General features: G+C 35.2%; 2 protein-coding genes across 2 annotated transcripts in view; one reads left to right on the top strand and one right to left on the bottom strand.

The window, feature by feature from the left end:
• Positions 1-23,697, bottom strand: part of COG5 (component of oligomeric golgi complex 5) — a 385,812-nt gene that overhangs the window by 274,084 nt on the left and 88,031 nt on the right. The gene's annotated exons all lie outside the window — the stretch shown is intronic.
• GPR22 (G protein-coupled receptor 22) lies at positions 13,231-18,878 on the top strand. The gene is made up of 3 exons (XM_037065864.1): positions 13,231-13,682; positions 14,596-15,628; positions 17,237-18,878. Exon 3 carries the CDS (start codon positions 17,264-17,266, stop codon positions 18,563-18,565), a length of 1,302 nt encoding a protein of 433 aa, XP_036921759.1. The 5' UTR covers positions 13,231-13,682; positions 14,596-15,628; positions 17,237-17,263; the 3' UTR covers positions 18,566-18,878.

The following is a 23,697-nucleotide window of genomic DNA, read 5'->3' as shown; positions in this document are numbered from 1 at the left end:
ATACGTCCTCAAAGTGCCGACTCTCCTCAGCTGCAAGCTCCTGAAAGCACCTAGACCTAGGGGCCCTTAATTTTTGCCTTTGTGCAAGCTCCACACTGCACTCAGCAGTGCCTTCAGCCTCTCTTGCCCCTTACTGTGCTTTCTCCCCCACAGGATTTGGTAGGATGGTGCTTGGGGCACCTCTATTCAACAAAGCTATAAAGTCTGAATCCCCCCGCCCCTCCCTGGAGTTCCTCCCATACTTGGGTTTTATCCTAAGCAGCTGAGGTTAGAGTAGAGGGAGAAAGGAATCAGAGGGCAAAGAAGGAAAGAGGAGCTCCTCACCGATAAGCCAAACTTTGCTTTGCATTTACATTGAATTTCAAATGGCTGGGGGGCTGCCTATTTGGATTTAACAAATGAACTTAGAGTGTATTCAGTCTCACCAAAGCTCTGTATATCCTCATTGCTGATGCCTTTGCTGCCTTCCGCCTAGAACCCAGAGGTTTGCTGCCTTACTGATGTAATAACATTCCTTTCTCCTGTAGCCTAGAGAGTGATCAGTGACCAAAAGCATCATTCAAGCAGCTTCATTTAATTCTCTCACTGCTCAGCCTTTAAAAAGTCAGTATAGGAGCTAATACCCCACCACTTAAATAAGACCATTTCCTACTGGATCTCATAATCCCTAAAATGGCCCACGAGGGCCCTTGTCTTTTCCCTTGCAGGAAACCATGTTTCCTTCAACATCATATCATTGTTGCCAAAACTACCAAAAATCACGGATTTTTGCAGCAACAAAGCTATCATGTTTCTATCATGGATGCTGTGTAGTGAGATGCCTGTGTCAGAGGCAAAGGACTTTATTACCCATGACACAGCAGGCAGCAGAGGATAAGGTAAGTGACAGTTCGCCTTCCCCTCCAAGTCACCTAGCAGAGGGGCCTGGTGGATTCTCTGTATACAGTAGGTTTATATCACAGCTGAAGAACAGCTGAAGTGGTATATTTGAAAATACACCACTTTTATAACAAGCAGAAGCAAGTCTGCTCTTTGCCTGGGGAGTCATTATTGCATCCTTCAAGGTTGCTAGCTTCAAACAAAAAATTGATCCCCCAAAAATGGATCAAGTAAAGAACAGTAGGGTCTTTGCATTCTTAACATACCCAGCAATACCCAGCATGCCCGAGGACACTCAGGGATACTCAGGGCCCATGGCAGTTTGCTTCTTCTCTCTCACTTTCAAATCTAATACCAAAGGTCTTAGGCAGTACAATAAGCAAGTAAATAAAAGTTATGGTTCAAGAGAAGTAAACTGTCTCTATTTGTAGACAACATTACCTAGATAAAAAACACTATGAAATTCACCAAAAAAAGTTCCCAAGACTAATATGTAAGTTTAGTAAAGTCACAAGACACTAGGTCAATATACAAATATATATATATATAATATCTCTATATACTAAAAATAAACAATAGGAATTTTGGTTTTATTTTTAAAGGTGCTGTTTCAAATAGCACTGAAGAAATTAAATACTTAGGTATAAATTTCACAAAATATGGACAGGATCTATGAGCTAAATGCTATAAAACACTGATAAAGTAAACCAAAGAAGACCTAAAAATAACAAAGATATCGTATCTATAAACTGGAAGAGTCAATATTGTTAAGATGTCACTTCTCAAATTGATCCATAAATTCTCTGTAATACCAAGACTTTTTGTAGATAGTATATCCCTAAGTGGGGAAAAGAAGGTAGCAGTAACTGAAGGTATACTGCTATATTTTGCTAGCAGAAAGTCACCAATGAGCACAGCTTGTAACTAGTATTCGTAAATGCTTAAAGTGCATCCACTTGCCCAAATGGATGCCCCACGTAGTAATGTAGAAATTACTAAATCTACAGTACAACTCTACCATTTTTTTTAATCTGGCTGTATGCATCAAGGATAGCAGCCTACTTACAAAAGCATTTTGTGTCTAATTCAATAAAAGCCACATAGTTCATAGAGAGCCATTTAGTTATGTCTCCTATCGGAGCACAGAGTAAATAACAGCACAAAAGAGGATATCTGCCATACTTTGTTAAATATATGAGCTAGTTCATCAACTGACTTGGTTTCAGGACACAGAAATGAATTTGATTCTGCAAAATAACCTACAATAGGAGAATTATGCAAAGAAAATGAAACAAAAGAAAAAGAAAGAGAAACCAATGTGGAAAGCACAAACATGACTGAGTGAGTCTTTTATGGAAATATGAACAAAATCATAATAAAGAAGGATACAAAGAGGGATATAAGGCAGTCAAAAGAGAAAGACAGAGCACTAGAGCAGAGGTGGTAATAATTTGGACAAGAAGCCAGACAACATGCCAACAGAAGGACAACAGATAGAGATTAATAAGTAGCAATAGTCACAATGTCCCAAATCTAGGTTGGATGAGAAAACGGAAAGAAATCTATGTATTTATTTTAATAATATGTCATGCCAGCTATTGTTACAAATACATAGCATAAAAAATAAAAATAGCCCTGGCTGGTGTAGCTCAGTGGATTGAGTGCGGGCCTGCGAACCACACAATCGCCGTCCGATTCCCAGTCAGGGCACATGCCCGGGTTGCAGGCCAGTTCCCAGCAGAGGACTCATGAGAGGCAACCATGCATTGATATTTCTCTCATTCTCTCCTTCCCTTCCCCTCTAAGGATAAATAAATAAAATCTTTTAAGAAAAATAAATAAATAAATAATAAAAATAAAAACTTTTAAATGCCAAGCTAAGGTAAGGTAAAAAAAAAAAAAAAGTCTGTGGAGTTACTCTGTTAAGGTATAGAATTTTACCCCGAGGAGCCACAGCAATTTTGAGAAAGACAAACAAAGTTGGATGAGTCATGCTACCTGATATCAAACTACATTATAAGACCATAGTAATTAAAACAGCATGGTACTGGCATAAAAAACAAGATATAGATCAATCAAACAGAAAAGAGAGCCCAGAAATATACCCACACAGTTATGGTCAATTAATATCTGACAAAGGAGCCAAGAGATACAATGAGATAAAAATAGTCTATTCAATAAATGGTGCTAGTGAAATAGGACAGACATATGCAACAAAATGAAACTAGACCACCTTCTTACAGCATACCCAAGAACAAACTCAAAAAGGAAAAAAGACTTAAATGTTAGACTCAAAACCATAAAAACCCTAGAAGAAAACATAGGCAAAAAATTCTCAAACATCTCCCATACCAACATTTTTTTTCTGATATATCCCCTCAGGCAACGGAAACAAACAAAAAAAATAAACAAATGGGACTACATCAAACTAAACTGCTTTTCCACAAAAAGGAAACCAACAACAAAATAAAAAGACAACCCCACTGAATGGGAGAACATATTCACCATTGACACATCTGCTAAGGGGTTAATATCAAATATTTATAAAGAACTCATAAGACTGGACTCCCATCCAAGATGGAGGCGTAGGTAGACACACTGTGCCTCCTTGCACAACCAAAATTAAGGACAACAAAAAATTTAGAAACAAAAAAAACAACCAGAACTGACAGAAAATTGAACTATATAGAAGTTCAACAACCATTCATCCAGACTGATAAACCAGGCGAAAATGGGCAGCGAGACAGACCTCGCAACCCAGGGTCCCAGCGCCAGTGCTTATTTAGTCCCAGTACTTTAGGAAATAAAGCTGGAAAGCACTAATTGAAAACACTTGTCTCCTTACAGGAGACTTCATTGGAGAGAACCATAGGGTCCTAGAAGGTACACAAGCCCAACAACCCAGGAACCAGCACCACAAGGGACCAGTTTTCTTCTGGGAAGCAGCAGAAGAAACTAAAATCCAAGAGAGAGAGGAACAAGCGCCATTGTTCCTTCTCTGACCCCGCCCCCATATACAGCGTCACAACCCAGTGATGTGGATTGCCCCACCCTGGTGAACACCTGAGGCTCTGCCCCTCATACGTAACAGGAGCAACCAGACCCCCCCCCCAAAAAAAAGGTTCAAACAGAAGAACAGATCAAAGCCCGAGACCCAATATAGCTAAGCAATCAAGAGATGGCCAACTTATCAGATGTACATATCAAAACACTGGTGATCAGGATGCTCACAGAATTGGTTGATTTTGGTCACAAATCAGGTGAAAAAATGAAGGCTACATGAAGTGAAATGAAGCAAAATGCACAGGGAACCGATAGTGATGGAAACAAAACTGGGACTCAAATCAATGGAGTGGACCAGAAGGAAGAAAGAAACAACGAAATGGAAAAGAATAAACAAGAATTCAAAAAAATGAGGAGAGGCTTAGGAACCTCCAGGACATCTTTAAACATTCCAACATCTGAATTATAGGGGTAGCAGAAGGGGAATAGGAACAGCCATGAGTGGAAAACATATTTGAACAAATAATAAAGGAGAACTTCCCCAGTCTGGCAAAGGAAATAGACTTCCATGAAGTCCAGGAAGCTCAGAGAGTCCCAAAGAAGTTGGATCCAAGGAGGAACACACCAAGGCACATCATAATTACACTAGCCAAGATTAAAATGAAGGAGAGAATCCTAGAAGCAGCAAGAGATAAGGAGACAGTCACCAACAAAGAAGCTCCCATCAGACTGTCAGCAGATTTCTCAAAAGAGACCTTAAGGCAAGAAGGAGCTGGAGGGAAGTATTCCAAGTCATGAAAGGCAAGGACCTACATCCAAGAATGCTCTATCCAGCAAAGCTTTCACTTAGAATGGAAGGGCAGATAAAGTGCTTCTGAGATAAGGTCAAGTTCAAGGAGTTCATCATCACCAAGCCCTTACTATATGAAATGTTAAAGGGACTTATCTAAGAAAAAGAAGATAAAAATATGAACAGTGAAAGGACAGCAAACTCACAGTTAATAACAACCACACCTAAAACAAAAGCAAACTAAGTGGACAGCTAGATTAGGAGCAGAACCATAGAAATGGAGTTTACATGGAGGGTTAGCAACAGGGTAGAAGGAGGAAGAGTGAGTGTGTAAAGGTACAGAGAATAAGTAGCATAAACAGTAGGTAGAAAACAAACAAGGGGAGGGCAAGAATAGTATGGGAAATATAGAATCTAAAGAACTTGTGACATGTGGACATGAACTAAAGGGGGGGAATGTGGGAGGGAGAGGGTGTGCAGGGTAGAGGGGAATGAAGGGGGGAAATGGGACAACTGTAATAGCATAATCAATAAAATATATTTAAAAAGTAATACAAAACAAAGAATCGAGAAAAAGAACTCATAAGACTCAGTATCAAAAAAAAGATTAAAAAAAACAGTTAATGATGGGCAAAGGACCTGAACAGTCACTTCTCCAAAGCAGACAGAGATGGCCAACATACATATGAAAAGATGCTCCATATCAGTAATCATCACTGAAATGCAAATTAAAACCACAATGAGATATCAACTTACACCTGTCAGAATGGCTATCTTAAATAAATCAGTAAACAACAAGTGCTGGCGAGGATTCAGAGAAAACGGAACCCTCGTTCTCTATTGATGGGAATGCAAACTGGGGCAGCCATTATAGAAAACAGCATGGAGTCAGCTCAGAAAACTGAAAGTGGAATTGCCTTATGACCCAGCAATTCTACTTCTAGAAATATATCTAAGGAAACCTGAAACCTACTTCAAAAGAATATATCACCCCTATGTTCACTGCAGCATTATTTATAATAGCCAAAACTTAGAGGCAGCCCAAGTGCTCATCAGTAGATGAGGAGATAAAAGAGCTGTGGTTAAAAAAGAAAAAGGAAATCTTACCTTTTGGAACAGCATGGAAAGACCTGGAGAGCATTATGCTAAGTGATATAAGCCAATCAGAGAAAAACAGATACCACACCATTTCATTTATATGTAATATCTAATGAACAAAATAAAATAACAAAAAAAATAGAAACAGAGTGTTAGGGGTAAGGAGATAGGTGAAAATGGTGAAGGAATTAAGAAAAAAAACCAACTCATAGATACAGACAACAGTTGGGTTGTTACCACAGGGAAAGGGGAGTTGGGGAGGTAAGAGAGAGTATAAAGGGGATAAATGGTGATGCAAGGAGACTTGGCTTTGTAGAAACACAATACAACATACAGATGATGTACACTAGAATTGTACATCTTAAACTTATATAATTTTAATTAACCAATGTCACTCCAAAAAATCCAATTTAAATAGAGTATAGAATTTTGATGCAAGTACTTTATCCAATTATAATCAGTTTTTAATTATTCTCTTATAGATAATGAATCACCAGTGTTACAGACTCTCTACTACCTTGGCTACTCCCCATTTGATGTTTCAGGAGATAGTCCATTTCTATTTTTCTGGTAAGACATTTGCTGTGAAGTAAATCTATCAGAAGACAAATGAAAGTTCTGAATTAGTTTTAAAGCAAAACAATCCTTTCTTCCCTGGGCTCTAGTATCAGAAAGAGTTGAGAGTTAACTTTAAGTATTCATTGAAAAAGCACCCCTGAAACAACACAATTTAAAAAGTGAGCTTACAATAATTAGAAACAGTTCTTGTACATATACGTTCAATTATGATTACTTCGAATATTTTGTGAAGTTGAATATTTTAATATGCAAATTAAGAATCATCAGATATGTGGCATCAGAACTAGATATGAGCTGGATAAGAGGGATCTGACATAAATGGTGCAATTTAAACGTAAACAATAAACTATTCTCTTACACTCACCATTGAGTTAACCTAAGAAAGAAAATGTGTACAATTAAATATGAAATGTTCCCATAGCAAGAATTTTATGAATTAAAATTCCTATGCCATCATACTATTTAAAACTATAAAGAAAAACATAACTTAAAAAAAGGATTTTAATAGAGATATTTAGGGTTAGGTCCATAGCTGTTGCTTAGTTATTAGAAAAGTTAAACTGCATTCCCAGATTAATAATTAAGTAATTAATAACTAATCTATAAAGATATTTTATAGATTCCTGGCCAAGGTGTAGGTAAATATATTTTGCTTCCTTGAACAATCAAAAGAAGGACAACAATACATTTAAAAACAAAACAGTCAGAACTGCCAGAATATAGGACTGTATGGAATAACCAAGGAGTTAAAAAGGAAAATAACCAACATCAATAACCAAGGAGTTAAAAAGGAAAATAACCAACATCAATAACCAAGGAGTTAAAAAGGAAAGATTCATCCAGACTGGTAGGAGGGGCAGAGACAGGCAGCCAGGGTGGAGAGGATGCGTTGCAAGGTGACAGCTAGAGGACCAGGCCAGCGAGGTGGTACCTGGCAATCCCACATTCCCATGAGGATAAATCGGGAGGAACAACTGAGGTGTGTCACATACCACGCAACCCAGGGTTCCAGCTAGGAAAAATTGAGCCTCAAAACCTCTGGCTGTGAAAACTTGTGGGGATTATGGCAGCGAGACAACTCTCAGCCTCACAGGAGAGTTCATTGGAGAGATGCACGAAGTCCTAGCACGCACACAAAACCACTCACCTGGGAATTGAGGACCAGAAAGGACCAATTTGCTTGTGGGTCGCAGGGGAAGTGACTGAAAGTGGGTGCAAGCAAGTGGCACTGTTCCCTCTCTGACCCCTCCCCCATACACAAGGCAGCAAAGTGAGTTAACCCACCCTGGCAAATATCTAAAGCTCCATCCCTTACAACACAGCAGGTCCATCAAGGCAAAAAAATATGGCAGAAGTGAAAGAAGAGGTCAAGCTCCAGAGAAAGAACTAAGCCACAAGGAGAGAGCCAATCTATCAAATGCAGAGTTCAAAACACTGGTAATCAGGATGCTCATAGAAATGACTGAGTATGGAAGCAAAATAGGGGAAGAAGTAAAGGCTATATAAAGTGAAATAAAGAAAAATATTCAGAGAACCAACAGTGAAGGGAAGGAAATCGGAACTCAAATCAACAGCTTGCAACAAAAGGAAGAAATAAATATTCAACCAGAACAGAATGAAAAAAGAATTCAAAAAAATGAAGAGAAGCTTAAGAACCTCTGAGACAATTTTAAATGTTCCAACACCTGAATCACACAGGTGCCAGAAGGAGAAGAGGAAGAGGAAGACTTATTTGAAAAAATAATGAAGGAGAACTTCCCCAATCTGGCAAAGGAAATAGACTTCCAGGAAGTCCAGAAAGCTCAAAGAGTCCCAAAGAATTTGGACCTGAGGAAGCACAGACCAAGGCCTACCATAATTAAGTTACCCAAGACAAAAGATAAGGAGAGAATCTTAAAAACAGCAAGAGAAAAGGAGACAGTTACCTACAAAGGAGTTCCCATAAGACTATCACCTCATTCTCAACCTTGCAGGCAAGAAGAGCTGGAAAGAACTATTCAGAGCCATGAAAGGCAAGGACCTACATCCAAGAATACTCTATCCAGTAAAGCTATCAGTCAGTATGGAAGGGCAGATAAAGTGCTTCCCAGATAAGGTAAAGCTAAAGGAGTTCATCATCACCAAGCCCTTATTATATGAAATGTTAAAGGGACTTATCTAAGAAAAACAAGATGATCAAAGATATGAACAGTAAAATGGCAATAAACTCACAACTATCAACAACTGAACCTAAAAAAGAAAAACAAAGCAAATAACTAGAACAGAAAGACAATCACAGAAATGGAGGTTACATGGGGAGGGGGGGAAGAATGGGGGAAAAGGTAAAGGGAATAATAAGTATAATTGGCAGATGCAAAATACATAGGGTAAGGTTAAGAACAGTATAGGAAGTGCAGAAGCCTAAGAACTTACATGTATGACCCAAGGGGGTAAGGTTAAGAACAGTATAGGAAGTGCAGAAGCCTAAGAACTTACATGTATGACCCAAGGACATGAACTAAGTGAAGGAAATGCTGGTGGGAGGGAAGGCGCAGGGAGGAGGGGGATAAAGGGGAGAAAAAATGGGACAATTTTAGTAGCATAATCAAAAATATATAATTTTTGACTTCCGCCAAGATGGAGGCATAGGTGGAAACACTGTGCCTTCTCCCACAACCAAGTTTGAATACAACAAAGATTTGGAGAAACAAAGACACAACCAAAGGACAGAAAATTGAATTTTACGGAAGTCCGACTACATCAAACCATTCAACGGGACAGTAAGAGGGGCGGAGCCAGCAGCGAGCAGGGTCGGACAGGACAGGGCCCCCGACCCAGGCGCGCAGGCAGACGGGAACCAGTTGGGGTGCGGGGCAGACCGCGGGCGCATATTCACGCACAGTGAGACAGACCACGCAGGCCCCAGGGGGCGAGGGCTGACGGCGGTGGCACACTCGCGTGCAGTGGGCCCAGTGACGGCAGCAACTGTGGGACCGGTGAGGGCCATGGCAGCAGGCGGCGGACAGGACGCCATAGTCCCTCTTTGACCCCGCCCCCACATACAGCGTCACAACCCAGCAACTTAGTTGCCCTGTTCTAGTGAACACTTTAGGTCTCTGATCCTGCTATGGAACAGGCACGAACAACCCGAAAGATGGCGCAAGAAGAACTCAAAGTCCCAGAGCCAATAACTCTAAGCGACCAAGAAATTGCCAGCCTCTCAGAAGCACAATTCAGGACACTATTTATCAGGATGCTCACAGAACTGGTAGATTATAGTCACAAATTAGAGGAACAAAGTCACAAATTAGAGGAACATATGAAGGCTAAACTAATTGAAATGAAGGGAGATGCACAGGAAACCAATAGTGATGGAAAGGAAACTGGGACTCAAATCAATGGAATGGACCAGAAGGAAGAACAAAACATCCCACCAGAAAGGAATGAAGAAATGAGAATTCAAAAAAATGAGGAGAGGCTTAGGAACCTCCAGGACATCTTTAAACGTTCCAACATCCGGATTATAGGGGTACCAGAAGGGGGAAAGAAACAGCCACGAGTGGAAAACGTATTTGAACAAATAATAAAGGAGAACTTCCCCAGTCTGGCAAAGGAAATAGACTTCCAGGAAATCCAGGAAGCTCAGAGAGTGCCAAAGAAGTTGGACCCAAGAAGGAACACACCAAGGCACATCATAATTACATTAGCCAAGACTAAAATGAAGGAGAGAATCCTAGAAGCAGCAAGGGATAAGGGGACAGTCACCTACAAAGGAGTACCCATCAGACTGTCAGCGGATTTCTCAAAAGAGACCTTACAGGCAAGAAGGGGCTGGAAAGAAGTATTCCAAGTCATGAAATCCAAAGACCTACAGCCAAGATTGCTTTATCCAGCAAAACTTTCATTTAGAATGGAAGGACAGATAAAGTGCTTCTCAGATAAGGTCAAGTTCAAAGAGTTCATCATCACCAAGCCCTTATTATATGAAATGCTAAAGGGACTTATATAAGAAAAAGAAGATGAAAAATATGAACAGTGAAAGGACAGCAAACACACAGTTATTAGCAACCACACCTAAAACAAAAGCAAACCAAGAGGACAGCTAGATCAGGAGTGGAACCATAGAAATGAAGAACACATGGAGGGTTAGAAATAGGGGGGTGGGAGGGGGAGAAAGGGGGAGAAGGCACAGAAAATAGCATAGAGGGTAGGTAAAAAATAGATAGGGGGGAGGGGGAGAATAGTGGGGGAAATATAGAATCCAAAGAACTTGAGACATGTGGTTATAAACTAAGGGGGGAGAATGGTGGAGGAGGGAGGGTGCGGGTGGAGGGGAATGAAGGGGGGGGAATAGAACAACTGTAATGGTATAATCAATAAAATATATTTAAAAAATATATATATATATACAATTTTTTAAACTTTTATTTTTTTATTTTTTTATCTTTAGAGAGGAAGGGCAGGAGAGAAGGAGAGAAATATCAATGTATGGTTGCCTCTCGTGAGTCCCCTGCTGGGAAGTGGCCTGCAACCCAGGCAAGTGCCCTGACTGGGAATGGAACCGTGATCGTGTGGTTCGCAGGCCTGCACTCAATCCACTAAGCTACACCAGCCAGGGCCAATAAAATATAATTTTTTTAAAAGATATTTTATAACATAAAATTTGGTTTAAAATCACCAATTGTAGCATTTTTCAAAATTGGTATCCTACATGAATATAAAACACATTACATGCAGAAGTATCAGAATCTGTTATTATGGAAATAAGAATCTTTTAGAATTCTGACATATGTAGTTTAATATTGTTTTTTCAGGAAATAATATCATCTGATTTTCAATTCTGAGGTGTAGACATTTTCCTCTTTGTTAAAGAAAAAGGAAGTTAGGATTATCCTGCTAAGAAATCAGAGAACCATGTAATCACCAAGCCAATCTGTGATGTTTAAAAAGAAAACTATACTAAACACTGTATGCAATAAAAAGATGTTATTTGTAATATACTGTGTATCCTTAACCACAGGGAATAAAGAACAATATCCAGACATCACCTTTTTTCCTGCCATTATTTCTTACAGAGAGCCCAGAATATGTTTTTTCAATATAGTCTCAATTTTTAAGTTGGAAATAATGCCTCACAGAGAGTTAAACAAAGCACAGAAATACACTTCAACAATAACCAAAAAATCAAAGCTCTGTGACCCAGAAAATGTCTGATTTTCCAAAAGTAATGTAACTAATGGGTAGTATTTAAACCCAGAGCATCCAAAACTAAGTGCCAAATTTCTTCAGAATTTTCTAAAGAGAGAGGGCCCACTACAGGTAAAGGGGAGTTTGCTGAGTTCTTACACTGGCTTTACTACTAACTTAGCAAGACCTTTTCAAGTCATTAAATATATCTGTGTCTTAGTGTCCTCTACTTCACGTGGATATTTTAACTATAAATATAAAGCAAATACTTGAACTCTGGCAGAAAGGCACTATATGTATTTCACTACATTGATAATCTCCCATCCCCACAAGTGTCAACTGATGCTAACACTTTTCCTCTGGATTTCATTTCAGGCTTCAATTAACATGTTTGTGCACATGCACACACTATCTTTCAACATGGCTGGCATTCTAACAAGACTCTTTTCTCCAGCTTTCAAAATGTATGAAAAGTAACAACATTTTTAATTTTTAGCATTACCAAAGCCTTGCCACCAAAAGCTCTGCAGAAAAATTTTAGAAATTAACAAAATTTTCTACCACATTATTCTCAACATCTCAAGAAATTCAATTCAAAGCTCATATACCACTCAGCCAACCCCCTATAAAGCTTGAATACTACCAGCAGATTATAAAAATGTATACTGCTTTTCAAAAATATAAAAGAATAATTCCAATTAAAATTTAAAATTTAGCATATATTTTAATAAATGAAGGTCACTAGTATTCCTAATATAATGAAAATAGGGTGATGATCAATATTCTAATAATTTAATCATTTGCATTTTACCCTCTATTTTGTCAATAGATAGAATATAGCTACTTTATATACTCAATTATTGAGTAGAAAATTATAGGTAACCAAGTTAAAATAACCTAAGTTAGAGTAATATTTTAAGTTAGTTACATATTATACTATTGCTTTTATTCTTTTGACAGCATATCTATCTCAAAATAATTTAGCTTTATAATCTACAAAGACTTGTAAATAATTTCCTTTTCCAACATATTTACCCAATAATAGTAGCATATAGCTAGATATAATACTTAGGACATAGCAATCCACTAATATTTCCCAGCTTAGAAATAGAAATAGCCAGTTGAAATAAAATATTATGACAAGATCAGTATATATTTACTGAATAAATGGGTTACCTAAGGAGAAGGCAATAGTAATCTCAAAAGTAATGCACATGATTAAATCTTTATACACTGAGAGTATACTAATAAAAATTGAATTTTTAAAAAAATATTGAACATCTTGAAATGTTCACAATTTGGAATACACAGAGGAGGTGATTTGAATACAAACACACTACTTGAAATTCAATGTGGTTCACAGTAAAGACGCAGTGGCTTCCATCTGTACAACAAAGAATATCAACCAAAAACATATATATAACCCAAATATTCTCAAGTACAATTATCCAGGCTTTAAAAAGAAAATATATTCTTACTATGTGAATTCTTTCTTGACCCCCACCTCCCTGTATTTTTTAATGTTTTGCAGAAATGAACAACAAACCAGAAGAGAATAGACATTTTTAAAGGACTGATTTAGTCATATTCTATTTAAGAGCAATATAAAACCACTTACAAATATAGCCTTTCAAAAAAGCATCCTTATGTAAAAACATTGGGGTAAAAATCCCTGCTATACATATGAAGCACAGTTGAAGCCCAATAACACTGACCAATCAAAATTAGTGAATGCACTGCATCTCCCTGCAGTGGAGAGCAGCAACAAGGTAGGCTGTCATTCTGCAAAAGCTGCCCAGAACAGGCTTTCCTCTGAAAAGCAGTGCCGTTCCTTTTCAGAAAGACAGAATCTAAATGTTGTCTCTGGAGACAAGAAGCCTTCAGTATGTTAAATTACTTTCATTATGTATTTTCAGAGGCTTATTGATTCCACAGTAGGAAGAGTGGGAGACTGCCGCAGCCTCTAAGCAGCACTACATGTTCCATACATTAGCAGTACTGCTGAAACAATGGCACCGTACAGACCTATTTTCATTACAGTCTTTTCGAAGAGATGTTTATGACCCTCTTCCCCAAGTCCTCTACTAACAAGTGAACAGAATGAATCAATCAAAACTGGAAATGCTTCAACTACATCGAGAATTTATCAAATCCTTAGCAGAGAGAGGTAAGATCCCTTATTATAGTATGCAGCTGCTTTTGAACTGGCATAGTGGGGTAAGATTACTTTAAAAAATTTCAGCCTGAATTTTAGTTTATTTAATAAACATGTATTTGGTAGATCTATTTTTTAAGACAATGTATTTTGCATATAATTTAAGGGTGCTATGTTAAATACAAGAAATATTCTTTAATTCACTATGAAGACATCAGTTTTTAAGTCACTTCAGTTATATTAAGTATTTTTAATATCATCAATACGGTTATTTCTCAAGTGTTCAAAAATGCTTACTTTTCTTAAAAGAATCAGGTTTACTATTTTGCTATTATGTACTACTCAGTTTTTGGTTAAGTTTATAACTGGGACTGGCCATTGAAAATTATTTAATTTGCAGTTACATCTTGTATTATCTTTTATATTTTAATTACATGAACAGTTCTTCAGCACAAGTTGATAATATCATGAAATCTGTTGTAATCAGTTGAAACTCAAACTATGTGCTAATGGTGTAACAAGCTATAGTATTTTACAACAGAAAATATTGTCAAATTTATGACAAATACATGGGGGAATGATAGTATGTTTAGTATAAGCTAATTGCTCATAAACTGTGAAAATACAGGATAGCTTCAAAAATGCAGAAATCAATTTAAAAAAGAACAGTTTCCTTTAATGGTTATATTTGCAATGTTAATTCTGTTATTAAATAACATAATATTTACAATTCTTATTAGGAAAATAAAGTATTTTATTTTTTATAAAAGCCCTTAAATTTATGTATAAGCTGTGTCTATAATAACAGTTTGCTTACTTTGATAAAATTGTATATACAGTGTTAAATAAACAAAGCTAACTTTCAATTAATTGGAAATTTTAGAAACCCTATTTCTTAACTACTTTTTTTTTTCTTTTTCACAAGGGCCCACAGCAGCTAATTCAGTACTTACAACCGAAAATATGAAGAATGCATCTGACCGAGCATCTCTCTCCCTAGCTGTCTGAACCATAAACTGCAGGATATTCTTGTAACACATGATTTTAAGATACTAAGGAGTTAAAACCGGGGAATATAGGTCTACATTACTGCTGGAATATAACACATCGACAGTAATCGTCTTACAAAGATGCTGTATAAAATTGCCACAAAAAGAAAAACAATGTAATTATAAAATCCTGAAGACAAAATGGTGAGCATTTTTAAAAAGGGAGTTTTTACTTTAACACACCAGAACTGTGGAGCTACTAATTCTTAAAGAAACAATGAAACGTGGATTGCCACAATAAGAATGCCATACGTTATCAGCAAGCTAAATGAAGCTTTAGCAAGTATTTTCTGCACTAAATATACAGATATTTGTATTAATTGATATTAGTAAAGGATTGTTCCATTGAAGTTTTATGACCAATTATCTATCCTCTTCTAATGAAAACAAACCGGATTGAAGAGCAGATGGTTCTCATCGAAAAACATAAACTGGATTTGTAATATAAAGGCAAGTTATGTGATCAAGAAATCATTCCAAAATAATCAAGACTGCTATGAGACAGTTTGTAACAAAAGGATGTCTGAATACATTTTAGGAGCTAGAAATCTTATGTTTCCTTTTTTGTTTTCACATGTTCTGGAAAACAGAGAGACACTATCATATATTCCCACAAAGGGAAACATAATTCTTTTCATCTGAAGAAGTTTCTCTTGGTGGTGACATTTTAAGACGAAACAAACATTTTGTACTGGTCTTTAGAAATCCATCAGCCAACTAAATCTTACAATTCATGCAGTTGAAGTACTGGAGAGAAAATGAAACAATTCCTACAAGACATGAAATAAAACACAGCTACTTCACTCCTGTCAGGTAAAATTCATGTCAAAATCGATCAATGACATCATGTTTCAATTTGTGAAAAACTGCTATAAGGAGCCAAAAGGCCCATAAGGCAACAGCAAAGAGGTAGGTCAGAAAATGCATGCACTCCACCAAACTGTTTAACATTTACAAAAGAAAAGAATCTTGTCCTAGAAGAGATGCATTTTTTCTTAATTATCACCTAACTTCACATTTCTGCTTTATTTACTTATAAATTTAACTGATGCGACAAAGAACTGATATTTACTCTATCAGTTCAAAAAACTTGGCACACTTAAAATTTTTCAATTTTACAGGATTTCCTTTACTATAGCATGAAGTATGTGCCTTAGTAATACTTTATAGCAAGCTCAAAAGAAATTAATATTGTGATTGTACTTCTGAAATATTATCACTAAAATAGTATGCATAATAAAACTATATTCTAAAACTTGTAAAAGGTTACACTAAGTGAAAGGTTAACATAAGTTCTCAAAATTATGAGCTTTTATAATTTATGTTTGATTATGATTTTGCGATCAAAATGCTGTACTTGAAATATGAAATATAGTTGGTTGTAAAATTTTATATTTTAACTGAATATACTATTGGTTACTGACATTTTAGCCCAGAAAATCAGACATTTTTATAAATTACTCTAAACCTTTACATATTAATATATAGATTTGCATGACTTAGCAAGAGTTTTTTTTTTAAGTTTCCTCAAAATTATACTCAGGGTAATTTATATTAAAGGTTCCAGAAGAAATGTATAACTTCAAAAGATTCTTCAGAAAATGGTCTTCAGATACCTTTTCCCTAAAATTCCACTTTTTTACTTTAAAATTTCTACTTAAAATCAACTGATATAGTCTTTTAAACCACTTTGAAAGGGGCTATTTATTTATAAGATATTAAATTTTAATTTTCTTCCACAAATTTCAAGAGGGTGTGGTCACAAAATAAATCATTCATAGGAGTGATTATTGTTCCAAGCTTTGTGCTGTTTTACCTTAACGTATGTCCTTTCTCTTCCAATTTTTATAAGTTTGCCCACTTTAAAGTTCAGTGAACATTTTAACTATGAAATGTGAAATATTCATCCTTTGTTTCCTTCTGTGGGGAAATAAGTCCCTAGTCACACTGTTGACATGTGAATATGAATTTCAATCAAGAACATGAACAAAATACTTTAAACAAGCAAGTGCTCTATGCCATTTATCATGTTAAATGAACACTGTTCTGCTCGTCTGAAATCTCATGGCAAAAATAAGACTTACACTAATTATGCTAGAACAAATTAAAAGCATGTTTATTTGTCACCTACTCAAAATATTTTAAAGTTAAATATTAAAATATTGGGCTAAGGTTAGTTTTCCATACTGGGTAGTTTTATTATACAAAAGTACACTGTGTCTAAAAAATAAGTTTGAAAAACCCAAATGAGTAAAATGTTTTTAGTATATGAAATATTCTTGAACTATAGGACTAATCCCCACATAGTTATTTCTTCAAAGGTAGAACCCAATTTCCTTTTATATCAAAGTAATACAACCTTGATGTTTCCTAATTCTGTTTTTCATTAATAGCTTACAAACTTAAAAATTAAACTAAGTAGACAATAAAAAAAGTTTTGTTTTATTACAAAGAACACGTTTTATACATCACTTAAAATGCCAAATATCAAATAGTTTATTCTATTTCATTTTCTAGGGAAAAAAATCCAACTGCTCCAAAAGAATGTGTTTTTCTCCCCTTCTGGAAATCATCATGCAGTCTGAATCTAACATTACAGTTCGAGATGACATTGATGACATCAATACCAATATGTACCAACCACTGTTATACCCATTAAGCTTTCAAGCATCTCTCACTGGATTTCTTATGTTAGAAATTGTGTTGGGACTTGGCAGCAACCTCACCGTACTGGTACTTTACTGCATGAAATCCAACTTAATCAACTCTGTCAGTAACATTATTACAATGAATCTTCATGTACTTGATGTAATAATTTGTGTGGGATGTATTCCTCTAACTATAGTTATCCTTCTACTTTCACTGGAAAGTAACACTACTCTCGTCTGCTGTTTCCATGAGGCCTGTGTATCTTTTGCAAGTGTCTCAACAGCAATCAACGTTTTTGCTATCACTTTGGACAGATATGACATCTCTGTAAAACCTGCAAACCGAATTTTGACAATGGGCAGAGCTGTAATGCTAATGATATCCATTTGGATGTTTTCATTTTTCTCTTTCCTGATTCCCTTTATTGAGGTAAATTTTTTCAGTCTTCAAAGTGGAAATACATGGGCAAACAAGACCCTTTTGTGTGTCAGCACAAATGAATACTACACTGAACTGGGAATGTATTACCACCTGCTTGTACAGATTCCAATATTCTTTTTCACTGTCATAGTAATGTTAATCACATACACCAAAATACTGCAGGCTCTTAACATTCGAATAGGTACCAGATTTTCAACAGGACAGAAGAAGAAAGCAAGAAAAAAAAAGACAATTTCTCTAACTACACAACATGAGACTACAGACATGTCACAAAGTAGTGGTGGGAAAAATGTAGTCTTTGGTGTAAGGACTTCAGTCTCTGTAATAATAGCCCTCCGGCGAGCCGTGAAACGACACCGTGAACGACGAGAAAGGCAAAAAAGAGTCTTCAGAATGTCTTTATTGATTATTTCTACATTTCTTCTCTGCTGGACACCAATTTCTGTTTTAAATACCACCATTTTATGTTTAGGCCCAAGTGACCTTTTAGTAAAATTAAGGTTGTGTTTTCTAGTCATGGCTTATGGAACAACTATATTTCACCCTCTTTTATACGCATTCACTAGACAAAAATTTCAAAAAGTCTTGAAAAGTAAAATGAAAAAGCGAGTTGTATCCATAGTAGAAGCTGATCCCATGCCTAATAATGCTGTAATCCACAACTCTTGGATAGACCCTAAAAGAAACAAAAAAATTACCTTTGAAGATAGTGAGATAAGAGAGAAATGTTTAGTACCTCAGGTTGTCACCGACTAGGGAGAAGTGTAAGTTTCACCAAATCCACATTCAGAAGTTTTAAATTTAAATTGTAAAAAGTGAAATTACTGCCAAATGTAAGAAGAGAATATTTTAAGTATTGGTTATGTTGTACATTTTCAATGGAAATGACAAGATTAGATTAGGTCATATATATCCAATTTCTTCATACCTTAATGTATTTGCTGCATGGCAGTCTGTTCGAGTGATATTGTGTATATTTTGTCAATATCATGTCCATCAGAAGATATTCATGTAAGTCATGTTTTCTAAGTAATAAATACATAGCCTTAAAACAGTGTATAACTTTAAAATGTAATTGATACAGATATCCTTTTTTAAAAAAATAAAGTATATTGTTTCTAAGCCACAAACTATAGATATATTTATATAATGACAACTGAAACAGCATTTTAACATAAGAACCAAAATTATGGCTCCAAACAATCAAAACAATCCAGGATTTTCTGTACCACTAATTGGTTTTCTGTTACAGTCAACTTGCTATATTACTTGATGCACCAAAATTAATGAAGCAAAACCTTATCCTTTTTTTAATGTAGAAACTGTAGGGTTTCTCAGAATTTCAAAAACCCTATGAATGTTAGAATTCATTGTTATATGCTAGAGTGAAATTTTTAAATGCAAAAGCAATAGAGGTAACAGTAAACAATGTAGGATTCTTCTTAAAATTATGTTTTTCTACCCATATGTCACAAATCACAGAAATAGATTATCAATTTCTATTAGTTAACTGGATTAGTTTTTCAAAAGCAAACAACCTGTATATGTACACCAAGATAGAAAAACTTTGAAATTCAAGTTCATCATGAGAAAGAGACTGATTTTCTATGAACGAGAACATTATACCTATGCTATACAAACGACTGACTGACAGCAGAGAGAAGGGAGAAAACTAAAGCGCCAGCCCCTTTCTTCCTTTCTCACTTCCATCTAAGCCAATGCTTGAAATTAATACAATCTGCTGGCAAAAAGAGTACATTATTCAAGCTGGCCCTTTTGAATAGAAGTTAACTATTAAAATGTAAATACAAGGTAGAAAAAAGTATATTAGTGTAGAAAAGCTTAAGAAAGCCAATTCTTTCTAATTTTAGATACATAGCAAGTTTAGAGTAATACAATTTACACAATGTTTCTACCCGATTATGAAGCTCCCAAATGTTTCAAAACACAGTAGTTCTATTTCCACTCTGAAAATCATGGAAGTGGCAATAAATCTTGTCATTTTGTTTTACTCTACATCCCTTAATTTAACTTTAAGCATTTTGCTTCCAATCCTCAAATCATGCTGGAAAAACATGAAATTACTAATCTAAACTATACATATCAGGTTTGGGAATTCTTCTCAAACAAATATCTTCCAAATGTAATAATCTAATAATCTATCTATGAGTGCTAAGTATAACTATATTGAAAAACAGCAATAAATTACTTAATAAGCAAACACTTGTCACCTTGTAATTGGTTAACTGGACAATTTTTTATTCTATTTTTAACATTGTATTCACTAAATCAAGTAGCAACTCATTTTTTAATTAAATTTCATATAAAAATTCAATAAGATATTACTTTAATGCAACTAAATGAGATTCATCTAGCTGAGTTTACCAAATTCCCTAATTCTTGGGGAAAGGAGCACAATGAAATAGTTTGAATTCCCTGAAGTTACACAACAAATTTAATAGTGATTTACCTCTGATAATAATACTAACAATGTCAAATCTCAACAAAGCCAAAATTACCTTGTTTTCTACTTTTCCAGATTTAAAGAAATGCTTCAATTTGACAAAATGTTGCATAAGACTTATTTTTTAAACCTTGAAGAAAAATTAAAAATTCACAAAAGATATTAAGAAAATGTTCATTTGATAAATATATTTGGCATAGAATATCAGCTAATATATTAATTTCAAAAATATTAAACTAATTTTATATGTAGACTTCCAAATATAAATTAAAGTGTCAATATGTAGTTTTATAATCTTAATAAAAAATTAGACTATTTTTAGAGTTTTCTTATTAAGAGAAAACCCTTTGTGTTTTAAACAGTTTAAATTTTCAAGTCTATATGCATGTCAAGGAACTCAGCTAAAAAAATATTTTTCTAGCCCTGACTGGTATGGCTCAGTTGGTTGGAGCTTTGCCCTCATACACCAAAAGGTTGCAGGTTCGATTCCCAGTCAGGGCACATACCTAGGTTGCAGGTTCGATACTTGCTTGGTCTAGGCATGCACAGGAGGCAACTAATAGATGCTTCTGTCTCTCATCTGTTTCTCTCTCTCACTTCCTCTCTCCCTTTCTCTCTCTCTAAAAGCAATAAAAAAAATGTCCCTGGGTGAGAAAAACACTTTTTAAAAAAATTTTCTAATATATTTGCCTAAACTGCTTTCGAGCTCGCTTGTTCTCTGTAATAAGAAATCTAACAAAATAAGAAATAAATGGCAAATATTATAATGTTGCCCTCTAAACTGTTGTTATTTATACACTTGACATTGAAACAGAAAATTAACAAACATTTTTGCCCACCTGTAATGATCTTTCAGGTATACACAAGTGTACCCAGTAATTTACAATAAAGAAAAGGCACATCTATCAGACAACTTCTCATAGTGTTTAAGGTTAAATACTATGTAATATATGAGTCAAAATCATATTTATAAGTTTCTTTTTTAAAAAAAGATTGCAATTACTGACTTCAGCGTAAATGAGAGGATGAGGGAACATTTTTGTTAAATATTTGTTCTATGAAAAGGTACATTCTTTCCTAATAATGACTTTCACCACTATGTACAAATTTTTCCCTTTACTTCAAGTAACTTTACCAAAAAAAAAACATTAATGGTAATTTTTCATGTTAGAATGAAATTTTTAAATGCAAAACCAATAGAGGTAACAGTAAACAATGTGAGATTCTTCTTAAAATTATGTTTTTCTACCCATATGTCACAAATCACAGAGATGGATATCAATTTCTATTAGTTAACTGGACTAGTTTTTCAAAAGTATAGAAATAAGAAATATTATTTTAAAAACTAACCAAAGATGAGCTCAACAACATATGAAACTGTTATTTTCTCTTTTGTTTGGTCTGCTAATTTGAGGAGGTTATTATTTTAACAACTAGTACCCAACAACTGTTCAACCTATTACGAAAGTTAAATTATTTATAATTATGCTTTTTAAAAAATGATATTCATAATAATTCTGTACTTCTCACTCAATGTAAGTCAATTTTTAGGTATGTGCTCTATTTTTTAATGCCCCAAATAAAATTACAGCAAAATCTCAGCTCTTTGGACATTAAAGATCAAACTTTTCATTTAATAGAGATTAGACTTAGAAGTGAAAACCTGAAAGTATTAAGGAAACAAGTGCTTAGTAGCACTTTAGTAAACATAGTAATTTCAAGACTGCTTTCCAAAGTCAATAAAACTTTTCGTTTTATTACATTTTATGATTATACACTTAAGTAAGCTTTGTAATTCAATTAACACTTTAATTCTTACCATGTAGATGGCCTATGGCAAATACTTATATTCATATGGAACAGAGTCATTACTCACAGAGCTTAAAATCTAGAATTAAGCTACAGAAAAGTGTAACAATATGTATTTTAAAAGTTGGAATGTAAGTGCTATAAAAAAAATGAGTTCTTAACAGACTGAAGACAAAAGAGATTATGACGATTCAAAAACAATGCAAACAAAAGCACTGCTGAGGGAAGCTGAAGCACATTATGGTAAATTAAGTGTTTTCTTTAGAAGAAAAGTAATACAGTAGTGAGAACTTTACCTGGGAAGTTGAATTGGGGCCAAAAGACAGAAGGCTTTTAATGCCAGCAGCAAAATTTAAGCAGGGGAATAATACAGTGAAAAATACGATACAAAAATAATAATAATAGACAGCAAAATGTAGAAAAGAGTTGACTGGGTAAAATAGAAATGAGAAGCTGAGACACTGACTTGTTGCTGGATAAGACACAGAAGACAGGAAGCTGTTGCCATCACCTGGAGAGGAAAATATAGATGTGACAGGCAACATGAAGACGAAATCAATACAGAATGCCAGCTGACTAGAAAGACAATGTGTATAAGGGATTAAAGAATTTAAAACAATGACCATAAAAAGAAACATAAGAACCTAGATTATCCTCAATGATCTAAGAACGTTTTAATTCTGCTTTGTATAAAGTACATGGATAAAAAAGACAAAAATTTCAATTACTTAAAATCAATAACACTATTCAAGAATGTTCCACCCTCACAGGTGTGGCTCAGTTGGTTGGAGCGCAGTCCCATCAATCAAAAGGTCTCAGGTTTCATTATCGTCAGTGCATCAGTGCACATGCCTGGGTTGCAGGTGTGCATGCGAGAGGCAACCAACCAATGTTTCTCTTTCACATCAATGTTTCTCTCTCTCTCCTTATCTCCCTCCCTCCCCCTCTCTCTAGAATCAATAAGCATAATACCATACATAGAAAATAAGAAATATATTTTTAAAATAAATATTCAGTGAAAAATGCTAAGCAGATGTCACTAAAATTAGGTAGATGGTTTGAGTCAAACATTTTCCCTTTGTTATTGTAATTTCCTTTGTATCATCAACTCAATTTAGAGAATATTCAGCTATTCTTAATAATTTATGACAACTTTAATTTCCTATTCTGTTATATAACAGTTTATATAACTAATACACTGATATTCGATAAATACTTCAAATGATACTGTGGAAATGTTACCCTGGGAACATTTCTGATTAGCCCATTCACTGAGAATTCTTTCCGACAATACTGATATTATCATCTTTGGTTATAACTCTTGCTTTTTAGCATTTTCATTCATTAAATCATAAAACTGAGCTATAACAAGCTAGTATTATTGAAAATGGGCTGCTAGGAAATACAATTTAAATATATAAAGATAACAGCTCAAATGATTGGATATAGCCACCTTCTAGAAAAACATCTGCCAAACAACATATTACAGATAAACAATGACTTTGGGACAAGATTTCCTGGGAGTCTCATAAATCCCCTGAAACTTTGTGCAAAATTTCATGGGAGTGTGTGTGTGTGTTTCCTCTGGAGCAAACATCTATAGATCAGTAAAATC

Source organism: Sturnira hondurensis, unplaced genomic scaffold (assembly GCF_014824575.4).
Source record: "Sturnira hondurensis isolate 20B ecotype Veracruz unplaced genomic scaffold, ASM1482457v3 Scaffold0016273, whole genome shotgun sequence".
In the NCBI taxonomy this organism is placed as follows: Eukaryota; Metazoa; Chordata; class Mammalia; order Chiroptera; family Phyllostomidae; genus Sturnira; species Sturnira hondurensis.
This window is presented reverse-complemented; position numbering and strand designations above follow the sequence as displayed.